The sequence below is a fragment of the Rhynchophorus ferrugineus genome, unplaced genomic scaffold (genome assembly GCF_030347505.1).
Source record: "Rhynchophorus ferrugineus isolate W39M unplaced genomic scaffold, kcgeb_rfMv2 rfM3, whole genome shotgun sequence".
Classification (NCBI taxonomy): domain Eukaryota; kingdom Metazoa; phylum Arthropoda; class Insecta; order Coleoptera; family Curculionidae; genus Rhynchophorus; species Rhynchophorus ferrugineus.
The window spans coordinates 50,262,975-50,278,508 of NW_027472582.1; the positions used below are offsets into that span (position 1 = coordinate 50,262,975).

Sequence of the window (15,534 nt, forward strand, 5' to 3'; positions counted from 1 at the left end):
GTTTAGCATGCAATACTGCAAAACTATAAAAAGTTAATTAATTCTCCTCTCAGCTGTTACATTTATCGATTAGACTTTTGATTTTCAATGCTAAGTATATTTCAATTTATTTTTCCTAAATTACTATGTAATGCTGTTTTTAAACGGTTCCAGGATATTAATAGGAAAGCACAATAACACTAGAGATGGATAATGGATGGATGGATACTATAAGAGATGGAAATTCGAGTCAAAATACATGACTAGACTAGACAAGGTTTAATAAAAACAACAGAATGTACTATAAAAATTATATATTACATTTAAACATTATCATATATTATATAAAGCGTAAGTACGTACACATCTAGAATTAAAAATGTAAAGCACCTGGTGTAAAAAAGTCATCCGCTTCCCTGGAAAAATACTTCCGCATTAAACAATGGGAAAATGCATTCTTATTAATAAAATAGCGAGTCTCTATTTAACAATTTCAATAGTGGTTTCGTCCTAAAATCATAGAAAACAGGAGGAAATAAGCCGCTAGCCGTAGTGTGTATTCGATTTTTTGTGAAGTTCGTGCTGCTGCATTCGATGGTGCGCTAACTGGAAAAGAAAATTATCGTTAAGGAAAGTTTTCTTTAATAAGGGTTTAATATAAAATAGTGATCGTTCGAAATCTTTTCAATTTTACATCCAAGTTTCGAACTTAACGAAAGTATAGATATAGTTGTTGTTTATTTTTTGTTTTATTTAAAAATGAAGATTTGTTCTTCTCAAAATATAGCTGGCTTTACTTGACTGACTACATTCCATATAGCAGCTTCCACATTCAGAGTTCTTGAGCATTCTAATTTTGAGTTTGAAGCCACACAAATTAAGCAACTTTTAAACTGAAAAATATCCAATTCGGTAAAAGTGGCTTTAAACTAATTATAGTCTGTTCAGTTTTTTTGTATATATGTCATCAAGATGTTTAATATATTGCCTGCTGCATTTTGTAAATTCGCTTCAGAATCAGACAATATATTCCTTATCATTTTATTCTGTTAAAATGGTTGATTATAAGACAATCATAAAGTCAATTTGGTCCTATGGGGTGCAAATATGGGGTTGCACTAAAAATTCAAATCAACTAGTCATACAACGCTGTCAATAAAAGGTTCTTCGATTGCTGGACAGCGCGCAGTATGTCAGGAGACAGAAGCGAACCAAACCATACGAATTTATATAAAGTGTATATCTTTAGTGTAAACTATAGCTATAAGTTATTATAATTTTATAATTGAGGAATTCATTTTGATGTATTTTCTCGCACTCGTCTTGTTTGTGAATTAATCCAAGTACAAATGTAATGTAGTAATAAGTTAATTTATAATTAAGATTTTACTAAACGTATCTAATAAAGATGTGATAAAAAAATTATTCTAGTAAAAAAAAGACACAATGTTGTCTGATTAGTTCAAACACGTAAACGAATGACTGTCAAAGTCGTCCGGTCGTCAGACGTTTGCAAAATTCTTGATAGCAATAGTGATAAGAGGTTATAACTTTAACCTATAAACAATTGTGGCTGTATAATTAACTGTAGTTTTTAGATGTACTATAATGTTAAAATAAATTATATTTAATAAAATTTTTGTTCAATTATTTTATTTAGATTAGAATTTTGTTGTATGTCAAAGCTAAACTGAAATAAAACCTAGAGTTGATGCGGCAACATTAGGACGTTTTGACGTCACAAACTTAGATGACGTATGTACAAATCAACTTTGAATAGACTATAATCAACGTATAATCAGATATTATTCTGATTGAAATCGAAAGGTGAAATTGACATTGGAATTGGGAGGTTCCTCATTGCTTTTAGAGAGATTACTATTATTATATTTATTATAATGGGTAGTCTAAAATGTACGTGAGATTTGATTTAATGGGGCATTATATGAGATAACAAAGGGTTTCTATTGTTGAACATGAGTTTAAAAATAATTAATATTTAACGGCTGCTGTTCCTACTAAATATAATGGCAAAATTGATTGAACTTTATCAACTGTGAAGAGATTGAAAAATGAGTATATTAATGAATTCATCATCATCATCAATCCCCCAGTTCAGTTCCAACCTTCGTAGGGTGAAGACGTATTTTCAATACGGTCCAAGCTATAAAAAGATACCGTTCATTAAAAAACCCAGTATTTTATTACGGTTATTTAATTGAGTGTTAAAAACGCATAACAGATACGGCTATCCGTCTCTCAGTGGACCTAAAGTGTAGTGAATACGTGTTTACGTGACCAGACAAAAGGACTGCATCTCATTTTTATTAGTGTTTAACATTATTTCATCTTATTTTACAACAGACCTTTTGAAATTCATTTATAGTATTTATAGTAAAAAACTAGTGCTAAAATAACGTAAGTGATAAATGAAGTGCGTGAAATAAACAATGTATTTATTTTATTTTTTTTATCCTCTGGAAGTAAATTAAATAAAATATTAAAATATTAAAAAATGGCAAACCATAGCGATTCAACCAAATCACCTGCACACTTTGATATAAGATTAGAACAAACAGCAATAACGCAAACTCCACCATCAGAATGGACTACAGTCATTAACAAAAAACGATTGAGAAGTCCAGAAGAAGAAATCGCGAGGAAACAAACAAGAATCAGTGACTATTGGTTGCAGAAACCGATAGAGACAAAAAACAGTTTTAGCAACCTGTCGGAAGAAATTGAAGAGAACATACAACCAAGCCCTGAAAAAGTTGTTCCCAAACCACCACCAATAACAGTCTATAAGGTAGGATTAATAAAAAACATCCATGACTTATTGAAAACCATTACTACGAACTACACAATTAAAACAGTGAGCTATGAAACAATTAAAATCCAATTGTTCGAAGCGGATCACTTTAAAGTTCTTATAAAAGAATTAGATGAAAGAAACACCCAATACCATACATTCAGGCCAAAATCCGAGAGAACATTTAAATTCGTATTAAAAGGATTACATCACGGGACGGACTTTAACACCATCAAGGTAGCACTAGCTGAAAAAGGCCACGAGGTCGTAAATATTCACAATATACGACATCACACGACAAAAAAACCTCTGCCTATGTTTTATATAGACATAAAACCTAATGGAAATAATAAGGCGGTGTATGAAATCACCAAACTGGAAAATAATATTATTAAATGCGAACCACCACATATAAAAAGAATTATACCACAATGCACAAGGTGTCAAGCGCACGGGCACACAAAGACTTACTGTCGCAAATCATATAGATGCGTAAAATGTGCAGGAGAACATAAGACAGGAGATTGTACTCGTAAAGTTCGCGATGAAAAAGTGAAATGTGTTAACTGTAACGGAAATCATCCAGCGAACTACAAGGGTTGCGCAGTTCACAAGCAACTACAGCAGAAACTCTATCCTGCCTTAAGGGAAAAAAGGCATCAACAAAAACAATCCACTACTACCAATCTACCACTACCTACCAGAACAAGTCAACCAGACATAACTTATGCCCAAATAGTTGAAAATGGTTCAGCACAAAAACGAGAGACAATATCTCAACCTACTGAAACTAGCAACATCTCAAGATTAGAAAATATGATGGCCAAACTAATGGATCAAATGAGTACGATGCTTGGTCTACTCACAACCGTCGTAAGCAAACTTGCCTAATGCCTGAAACCAATAGTTACAAAATCGCCGTCTGGAATGCCAATGGGCTCCAACAACACGCCAGGGAACTAAAAATGTTCGTAAATGAACAAAATATTGACATTATGATGGTTTCCGAAACACACTTTACGGACAAGAATTATCTGAAAGTTCCTAAATATAAGCTTTATCATACAAATCACCCTGATGATAAAGCACATGGAGGTACAGCCATAATAATTCGAGATGATATAAAACATTTCGAAAAAGAAAAATTCCGCAAAGACTACCTGCAAGCCACCAGTATAACCATAGAGGAAGCCCATGGACCATTAACAATTTCTGCGATTTATTGCCCACCCAAACATAACAACAAGGCAGAACAATTTCAAGAATTCTTCAGTACGCTAGGTAATAGATTTATAGCAGGAGGAGATTATAATGCAAAACATTTAATGTGGGGTTCAAGAATAATAACCTCAAAAGGTAAAGAACTGCTCAAAGCCATAAGGAAAGATAACTTACAACATATCTCTACTGGTGAACCAACATATTGGCCTTCAGACAGAAATAAAAAACCAGATACAATAGATTTCTGTATTACAAAAAATATTGATCCAAAAAAGTGTCAGGCAGAATCATGTTTCGACCTGTCTTCTGATCATTCACCAATAATAGTAACAATTTCTTCAAAAATTACCATCAAAGATAAACCCCCTTCTCTGTGCAATAATAGAACTAACTGGCCCTCATTTAGAGAAAACTTAGACCAAAATATCTCTCTAAACTTACCGTTACAAACTGAAATGGATATAGAAATAGCAGCAATAAATCTTACAAAAAATATACAGGAGGCAGCATATTCCGCGACTCCCAACAGTGAAACATTTCCAAGAAAAAATACACATATATCATGTACAATACAGAAAAAGATAGCAGAAAAAAGAAAGTTACGACGAAATTGGCAACAGCAAAGGACTGAAGAGAACAAAAGAAAATTTAATAGGGCCATAAAAGAGCTGAGAGATCTAATTCAAATTGAACAAAACCAAGGCATTCAAGAATACCTAGAAAACTTGACATCAACTGAGGCTACAGACTATTCGTTGTGGAAAGCAACAAAAAAGCTTAGGAGATCCCAGCAGCATAACCCACCTATTAAAACAAGCGAAAATAATTGGGCGAGAAGCAATAAAGAGAAGGCCGACATTTTCTCAAAACACTTAAAAAATGTTTTTAAACCTTTCCAGTCTCAGCTACATAAAGATGACGAAAATAAAATTACTAGCTTTCTAGATTCGCCATTTCAAATGGATTTACCGCACGAGAAATTAACGGTCAAAAAAGTTAAACATACAATAATGAGAGAGATTAATATTAAAAAAGCTCCTGGTTATGACTTAATTACTGGCAAAATTTTAAAAGAATTATCAGAAAAGGCTATAAAACTATTAACATATATATTTAATGCTATGCTACGAATTAATTACTTCCCTAGCATCTGGAAAGTAGCTAAAATATTAATGATACTTAAACCAGGAAAAATACCAGAAGATGTGACCTCCTACCGACCTATAAGTTTATTACCAATAATCTCGAAAGTCTTCGAGAAATTATACATAAAAAAACTAAACTATATAATAGAAAAAAGAAAAATTATTCCAGAACATCAGTTTGGCTTTCGCAATAAGCATGGGACTATAGAACAAGTGCATAGACTTGTAAACCAAATAAACGCTGACCTAAATGCCAAAAGATATTGTTCGGCTGCTTTCCTAGACATATCTCAGGCTTTTGACAAAGTGTGGCATACGGGCTTGCAGGTTAAACTAAAGAAACTTCTCCCTCATCCGGACTATCAGCTACTGAAATCGTATCTCACTGACAGACATTTTATTGTAAATCAAGGCGATGAACATACCGAATTAAATCCCATATATTCAGGAGTTCCGCAAGGTAGTGTACTGGGTCCAGTACTGTATCTTCTGTATACGGCTGATCTGCCCACCACAAAAATAACTACTGTGGCAACATATGCAGATGATACAGCAATCTTAGCATCCCATGAAGATCCAGTCACAGCATCAATAAACCTACAAACCCACCTGGAGCAAATACAATTATGGTTGAAGACATGGCGCATTAAAGCCAATGAATCAAAATCCACGCATATAACGTTTACCCTGCGTAGAAGAACATGTCCACCAGTAAATATCAATCATCGTCAACTCCCCCAAGCAGAGCATGTTAAATATCTTGGTATGCATTTAGATCGACGCCTAACCTGGAAGAAGCACATACTCTCTAAACGGAAACAACTAGGACTAAAATTATATCAAATGTATTGGCTCATTGGGCGCAAATCCAAGTTATCATTAGATAACAAGGTATTGCTGTATGAGTCTATACTCAAGCCCATTTGGACATATGGAATTCAACTATGGGGTACCGCTAGCAAATCTAATATATCCATCATTCAACGGTTCCAAAATAAGGTGTTGCGTGCCATTGTTGATGCTCCGTACTATATTTCAAATAAAGTGATACAACGCGATATTCCTCTAGAACATATAACGAGTGTAATCCAACGTGTTTGTGTGAAGTACTTCGAAAGAGTGTCAGTGCATCCCAATGTACTCGCTAATCAGCTAAATATGGGACGTGATAGTGAAGTGCGTAGACTAAAACGTTTAACACCACCTGATCTGATTACTGGACATATGTAGAGTTTAGAATAAGCATTAGAATAAGTCTAATTAATTAAGTTAATATTTTATACAGAAGATTGCTTAATGAAGTGATTTTCTACATGCCATGTATATATAATATAAACAGAAGAAATACTTATTGCCAATAGGGCAGATTGTGGACTCACGAAGAGTAATAAAAAAAAAAAAAAAAAAAAAAAATCATCAATCCGTAGCTGGTCCTGTTGGTGCTTCATAAATATTTTTCACTAAACTCTGGCACAATTGGGGATCGGCAGCAATTGTTCTAGCCTTGGGTGCTGTTAATGTTCGATTTTCCAAATCGTATTCAATGTTATTAATCTTTTTTTTTGCAACTGTTCGCTGCCACTTCTACCCAAAAGGTCGATTTCGCTATAAAAAACTGGGAAGAATTTATTCACTATTAATTCGACAGATATGAAATCATTCTAATCTGCGTCTATGAATTTTTTCCTTAATTCTGCACTGATTGTTGCATTTTCTCGATGCTGTTGAGATTTACAATAGCCGAGGATCGGTCAGTTATCAATACTTTGGTTTTTGTATTTATTAATAGTCATGTCATATGGCTCTGCAATGCGGACTATTCTAGAAGCCTCAACGTCTGTATCAGCGAAAACACCGCTATTATCGGTGAACATCAGTGCGGTTAGGAAGTTTGTAGCATCATATTGAGCGCCGTGTCTGTTTTAAAGAACTTTGGCATAACTGTATCCACTACTAAGCTGAAACATAGTGGGCAGGAGACATTTCTATGATGAACACCGTTTCGGATCTTAAATGAAATTGGCAAATCATTTCTTAGTCGTCCACAGTGCAGTGTTTACATAGTACATACACTTCGTAATGTGTACTATGTCTATGAAGTCTGAAGTAGTTTTTGAGAGTCTTGGTAAAAACTCAGGAATATTAGCAAATTTCAAGATACTCTATATAGTGAATACTCACTAAAAACTAGTACATCAACAAACTGTTTGGTGTGAATTTTAGACTAGACGCATTATATGACCTTATTTCTTTGAAAATAAGGCGGACAAATCAGAGACTATGAAGTGTTTCATATGACGGCGTGATAGCCGACTTGTATTTATGTTATTTATCCTAACTGATATGGTGTAGTACATTGTAAGATATCGGTCGTACGCGCTTAGGTGGGCCTACGTATATCATTTTGGTTGTTTTTTTAGGAGGAAGTTATTATATACCGCGACTAAGACAGCCTTTCTTAATATTTTCAGTCCGCGGAACTCTAGAAAATCGAGCACAATTTCAAGGGACTCCTTAATAAAGTACACAGGAATAAATTTAGGACAATTGATTTTAAAACTGAAAAAAATTAGTATTATTCAGTCATTGTAGTCTATATACATTAACAAGTGCATAAACTTGCGGACCCCCGGGAGTACGCGGACCACAGGGTGTTTTTTATACACTGTATTAAGATATAACTCTGGCATCTGGTGATGTGATGTAACGAGTGATGTGTTTATGCGTGATAAGTCGAACTGTTCCTGTTAAAATAAAATTGATTTAAAAAAGTTCTAAATTTGATACCCTATATGTCTAATTAGATCTATGCAAATTAAGTAATATTTATGTGGATGATTGTATGTAGCTTCAACAATACGTTGCAGCTTGCTATATAATTCGCGACACAATTCAATACCATTAGAATTTTTTCATTAGATGTAATTTTCATCGCTTGATGTTCTTTTGTATATCTAAATGTCTACACCAATTATCATAGAATTGCGAGTATATTGAAGGAGGAGATACAAACCATCAACGAAATTCAGCCATACTGAAGCAAAATGATCCTAGAACACTTCGACAAAAAGTGTATTTTATATACCCGATGCGCTATTTCATTTATTGTCCCGTATATACCTGTATCATTACCCGTATCACGTACCTGTATCATTTTAGAAATGATTTATAACAGATGGTGTTTCTGTGTATTAAATCGCATCGGGTATATTTGTAACCAAATTCTTACTGAGAAACTTCACTTTTCAGTATGTGTCATTTTCTTTTTTACTTCAATTTTAGGAATAAAGCATCTGAAGATTAACGAATGCTATGTGAATCTAATGGAAATTATGCTCCATCGATTTCAACATGTAAATGCTGCTTTCGACGTTTTAAAAGAGGTTATTTTGTAATACGAGAAGCTATTTTCTATTGAAAATATAAGATAATTATAGAATATATTGAAAGATACGAGAATTATTGAAATATTGCTTTAAGGGAAAAATCAGAAAGGGTTTTTGCATCGTATTGCTACTGGTAATGAAAATTGGATCTACTACGGTAATCCAAAACGATAAAAAATCATAGACACTACCTGGTCATGCACTATTATCAATGGTAAAATAGAATATCCATGGCTTCAAGCTAACACTCTGTATTTGGTAGGATTAGATGGATATGGTATACTACGAGCTCCTAATTACAATAATTGATGTATTTGAGCCGAACTATGCGAGGAAAATGTCTGTAATGTAATGACAACGTTCGACCACGCTTTTTACTACTTATTCCGACATATGAGTTGTGACCTGTCTGAGCAGTCCTTAAATTCTTATATACCATAAATAGGTCGATTCATGGATAGCCTCAGAATATACATCGTTATTTCGAGATGGAATCCGTAAATTATCTCAAAGATGGGAAACATACAGATGGACAATACTGTGAATAAAATACGTAGAACGGATTCTTCACTATAGAGATTCGATTTAAAAATAAATCCTTTAAAACTGATTTATAGACACTTGAAAATTCAGTTCATTCTTATTTTGACTCTTTTCACACATGACGTAATGAATTTAAGGGAATTTATGACATTATCAGCAAATTAAAATAAATCTTTTAAAAATAATTTATAGCTCTATAAATTTTCTAGTTAGTTCAATTCTTGAATACATTTTCGAGATACCTATATAATAAATATTATATTGCATCTAATTTTAGCTTTCGTATTTTATAAGTTCACTTCTGTATAGTTTTATTTTTATTGAAAAGGGTAAAAATATCATTTTTTTCTTCCCGAATTAACCTACCTCGTGCCGGTACGGGATGCCTAAGGCTCTCAAGTTCCAGTTCAGCCACTTCCCGGTAGATTGACGACACTTGAGCGACACATTGAAGTACCAGCCTGCCCTCGTTGAAATGGATGAAAGACAGCTTGAGCTCGAGCTGGAGGTCACTCCAGTCGTTAGTGTTTTGTTTTCGCAACGCTGCCGGTTCGCTTTGATTTACCTGAAAAACAAGTAAATAACTTAATTCGGCGCCATTAAGATAAACACGTATTTTAATTAGCTTCGTACGAGTTTAATTATAAAGGGTTTAGTATAATTTACGTTTTCCTTAGGGCTGGGTAATGTTACTTTCCTGGAGATAAAATTCGTTGTTTATATTTTTATAAATAAATTAATTTTTAAATAAAATATTTATTTTTTATGCACGCAAAATGTCAGTTCCTATATATTAACAGGTCAATTGAAAAGTCTCCGGCCTACCATAGTAAAACATATTTTTTTGGCAAAATTACTTTTTTTTGTTCAACATAATTCCCTTCAAGGGTAATACACTGATTATAGCGACCCTCCAACTTTTCGATAGCATTTTTCTAGTACTATTTGTCCTTTGCTTCAAAACAGGCCTCAGTTTCGGTGATCACATCTTCTTTCGACGAAAATTTCTTCCCAGCGAGCATTCTTTTGAGATCTGAAAACAGGATCACTGGGGGCCAGATCTGGAAAATGCGGTGGATGAGGAAGCAATTCGAAGTCAAATTCATAGATTTTTCACTGACTTGTGGCATGGTTCATAGCCTTGGTGAAACAGAACTTACTTTTTATTCAAATCTGGCCGATTTTCAGTGATTTCGTAATTCAAACGGTCCAATAACGCTATGTAATAATCACTGTTAGTGGTCTTTCGGTTTTCAAGGTAGTCAATAAAAACTATTCTATGCACATCCGATAATAAAGATGCCATAAATCAGCTAGCTGACTGCTGCGTGTTGCCACGCTTTGGAGCGGGTTCATCGTGTGCAGTCCACTCGGATGACTGTCGACTGGACTTCGCAATGAAATGATGGAGCCATGTTTCATCCATTGTCACATATATACGCAAAAACTTGAGTTTATTACGCCTGATCATCTTCAAACACTGCTCTGCATCATCAACTCGTCGTTGCTTTGGTTAAAAGTGAGCTTGCGCGGCACCCAATTTGCACAGAGCTTTCTCATACCCAAATTTTCGTGAATAATATGATGTACACGTTCAGTTGATATATTTACAGTGTCTGATATCTCATTCAGTTTAAATTTACGGTCACTCAAAATAATTTTGTGGATTTTTTTAAAGTTTTCGTCGGTAACAACCTCTTTTGGGCATCCACTGCATTCACCGTCTTCGGTGCTCATTTCACCACGTCTAAACTTAGCATACCAATCCTTGATGGTTGGTTTTCCTGGGGCAGTGGCCGAAAACTCGGCATCAAGCCAATTTTTTGCTTCAACTGTATTGTTCCCTTCAAAAAGCAAAATTTTATCAACACGGAAAATTCCTTTTTATCCATTTTTTTCGCAATAATAAAAGTTGCTTCACTCAAAATGCTATAAATCACAAACTAATAACCCGAAAGCTGTCAAATTTATACACACGTCTTTTGAGTCTTAGGGATAACCAAAAAAAACATATGGATTTAATTATAGTAGCGCCATCTATGTGCCAGGCCGGGGATTTTTAATTTACCTGTTATATCAGTTTTACTATAGATTTGACTTTATTATTTTTAATATTATGTGGTTTTGTATCTGTTATTAGGTATAGCAATTTAATTTTTTAAACATATAGTACTGGTGTAACCTATGTTATTTATAGCTGATAATTTTTGTAGGTAATGTGTAAGAAGAGTTTACATTACACCAAAGGTAATACTTCGCTTCTTACTTATAATATAACGTTTAAGAAATCCCCCGAGAAGTACTTTTGGATTAGGATATCACATATAGTATATTCAAAATAACAGTGAATTCGCGTTATCACGATGTTGAATGTATTTCAGAAGTAATCAAACAGTGTTTTTCCTTATCATTTTATGTTTTAATAGATTTTATGAATTACGCGCATACAAAGATGTAATCAAATTAGCCAAAAAATTGTCTTGGTTGGTATATACTTTGTTTTGATAAAGACCATATCGTTGCTCATTATTTGTTGCTGCTCTTATTGAAAATGGTGGAGTTATTAGTTAGCCGGTGTCTGAAACAGATTGCATCTCTAATCAGTTACTTCGAACGGAAACGAGACAATACGAGTGTATCCATTAGATGTACTATAGTGTTAAAATTATATAATATATTTGGCACTATATAATTATATTTGATAACATTACTCTTTTTATTTATTTAGATTAGAATTTTGTTATGCGTCGAAGCCAAAATGAACGAAAACTCAAAATTGACGAGACAAGATAGCGACGTTTTGGATGACGTGTGTTCACTGTTTTATTGAAAGGACAATAGTTAACTTATTCAGTTGTCATCGATAGATGCCTTTAGCAATAATTTCACATGGCGTTAGTAGTTTGTGATACACTGCACATTGCTGATCCCAATATATGCTCAGTAAACTTTCTGGCTTAGATATTCGAAATACTTGGAATAGGAACGAGACAATGAACCCCTTCATATCAGTAATCTGCATTAGAGAGACAAGTATTTATTAAGTATAAATTGCTATGACTTTTAATGGAAACATTTTTTAGCGTGTTGCAGCTGTATTGAATATTAGTAACTAAAATCTCTCAAAAAATGAAAAAACAGTATATCCAGGTATTCACTGAAAAGAAACCGTCCTCATACGATTCGGGTGACGAATCAAGATTACCTTGAATTGAGGTCAAATCTATGAAGTGTATAAAAGCAGTGGAAACTGTTATCCTGGAAGACATTCATAAAAATCTTGGAGATATGCGGCTCTTTGAGAGATGTAAGACATTCCATCATATACTGATTGGAAATATAGGATTTAAATAATATATAGGATAAGCACTCGAAGAGCTCTAATGAAATTTCCAGGCATTGTTTTAAAATAATAATTTTAAATAAATTTTAAATTGGATCGACAACGACTGTAATTAAAGAATGGCTTTCAAAACATAAAACAAGTTTTGAAGATTACATGTTATAGAGTATTGATCGTAAGTTGTTATTCGGCAAATATAAATAAATTGTTTAATTGCGTTTTATCTAATGAAGACTAAGAAACTTTAGACTAAGGCTGTATCTAAGAAATTGACATTGAATTGGAAATTAATTAGTTTAGTTTATTAGAAGTTTACTTATTGACTTGAATAAGACTCAGAAAGTGACAGTGACAATGGTACAAATGTAGACATTAACAATAAATGGGACTTACATATAGGGTAACTAGCATACTGCTATTTTCTATGACTGATGTAAACCTGTGTGGAAATACAATGTTAAATATTTTCATCTTCATTTCTATATCACTCTTATGACTCTTTTGTCGTTTACTTATAGGTTACATTTTAGCTGATTTGGATATTTGTGCTATTAATTAAAAACCCTCTTGGTCCTTAACATATTAGTAGTTTCTAAACCATTGCACTGCAATTCAAATAGTGCATTCAATAGATTGCGTGAGATATAACACACCAAGCAATTTGTTCTCGCTAATGTCGTATTATTGAAATATAACTGAGTGAAACTTTCCATATGAGTGATTATGATCATTAGTATAATTACCAAGATAGGGTTATAAGAATAGAAACAACTATATATGAGTATATAGTTAATATAAAATAACTGTAGAAAATCGTATTGTAGACTGTAAAATATGTATGTGCATAAATATGTCTGTAATTATTTAGAATATACGGAAGCATTAGGTTAGAAAGTATGATGATGAATAATAACTGTTTGCATGTATAGCAAATGCATTAATGAATGCAGAATGCAGTGATTAAATCTGGCTCTGTCAAGAAATATGTACACAGGTAGCAACAGAAGACACTTAGGAGAAATAGAGTAATATCACAATTACTTGACAAGTAAATGCTGCAACAAAAGAAACAAGAACTAAACGTATAAAGGTAAATAAGCAATATACTTTACTTGGATATAGAATGGTTATTTATGTGGATGTGAGCTCTAGGGGATACCACTACATAAAAAACGCGCGTAGAACTTTAATTTATAAGTGATGTGAAAAAGAGTTCAATGTAAATATAATAAAACAACTTTAAGATATAAACTATTGTGGCTTATTATTATCCGTAGTTTAATATATGCATGAGATGTACTATAATATAAAAATAAATTATATTTGATAAAATTATTTTTGTTTCATTATTTTATTTAGATTATAATTTTGTTATATCAACGGCAAAATGAACTAAAACTCAAAGTTGATTAGATGACCTGAGTTAATCGTTTAATTAAATGAACTATAAAATACATTTCAATTTAGCATCAAGTTGGAGTAATGGAGAATATGTAATGTCATTTTGTGCTAATATGTGGTTTTTAAATTTGCATATATAGTCATTATTCAATGACTATCAAGTCACACTGGAACGAGTTTGAAATTCACAAACTTGATAACTACTTCATCGTATATATTTTACAGTTCATTTCAATCTAACCTTCACTGGATGCCAAATTCGTAATTAGTTGCAGTTGAACGCTCCTGCTCTAACATCAATATCATAATTGTCATCTTCATCACAAAGCTGAATTTATGATTCACGCGAATTAATTAAATAATAGAGAGTCTATGGTACAAATGTAGACATTAACAATAAATGGGACTTACATATAGGGTAACTAGCATACTACTGTTTTCTATGACTGATGTAAATATGTGTGGAAATACAATGTTAAATATTTTCATCTTTATTTCTAAATCACTCTTATGACTCTTTTGTCGTTTACTTATAGGTTACATTTTAGCTGATTTGGATATTTGTGCTATTAATTAAAAACCCTCTTGGTTCTTAACATATTGGTAGTTTCTAAATCATTGCACTGCAATTCAATAAGTGCATTCAATAGATTGCGTGAGATATAACACACTAAGCAATCTGTTCTCGCTAATATTGTTTTGTTGAAATATAACTGGGCACCTATAATGTGATAAAAAGACAAGTATATTTTTGTTCGTATTAAATGTTATCTATTGCATTCACTTAGCGCTCTAACGCCACTAATGATTGATAAAATAATATTAATTAATTAAAACAACGTTTAACAAAACCGTTAAATAGTTGAATTCAAGAAAACTATCTGTTATAATATTTGAAAGTAAATTTATAATATTACCGAAAGGTGAAATGCTATCAACCTCGAGACAACGATATTGTCTCACATTCGAGGCGGTAGGGACCTGATACTGAATATCTCCCTGACATCGACATGACCGCAATGACCGTGTTCTTCATAGACCCACAAACTAATAATTCTTAATTGTCTATGTTGATGGTGTCAAACCTCATCATCCATTGTGTCTGTGCCCCAAATTTAATTACATAATTAGTCAATGATTACTCAACCCCGACAGTTCGTTAAGCATTGCCCCAATTTGCTTCTTGGAGGCCTGGATGTCCTGGGATACGGAGAAACGACAGGATTGGGTCCGTGTTCCTTCAGCTACCCCTCGCCCCCATTCGTCGGTGGCGCTCTTTTCCTCGATTTTAAACTAATGAGATCTCGGCTTCAATTTTGGCCGTTTAATTGGCGGTTTTCCGGCTCGAATTTGTTTAATTTACGAAGTTTTGTCTTGTAACGTTAAGTAATGTTAACGTTACATCAGGATCGCTCCGGTAAAACGTTTTCGGCGAAGAGATATTTCATATATTTTTTGTGTAAACTTTGAGTTATGTTGATGAAGCTTTTGTCTCTTGTTTTTTGTCTTCCTACTGACATTTATCTAACATTTGATTATAATTAATTATGTATATTTGTTCAATTTAACACAATAATATTTAACGTGACCAGAATTCATTTGATAAATATACCTCTAAAAGCAATTTCTCCGTAAATGCTACATTTTCTATCTTTTTTAAGTCAAAAATAAAAAAAAAATAAATCATGAAAACTATCACATAGT

At 33.1% G+C, this 15,534-nt stretch overlaps 1 protein-coding gene across 1 annotated transcript in view; it reads right to left on the minus strand.

Annotated features, from left to right (window-relative positions):
• Positions 1-276: 276 nt before the first annotated feature.
• The window catches only part of LOC143193248 (uncharacterized), a 175,725-nt gene continuing 160,467 nt past the window's right edge, over positions 277-15,534 (minus strand). Inside the window, exons 5-6 of the mRNA XM_076399329.1 lie at positions 9,453-9,651; positions 277-585 (exon numbers count right to left, since the gene is read on the minus strand). Of these exons, the coding sequence (XP_076255444.1) occupies positions 473-585; positions 9,453-9,651 (312 nt within the window). The 3' untranslated portion in view covers positions 277-472. The remainder of the gene's footprint in view (positions 586-9,452; positions 9,652-15,534) is intronic.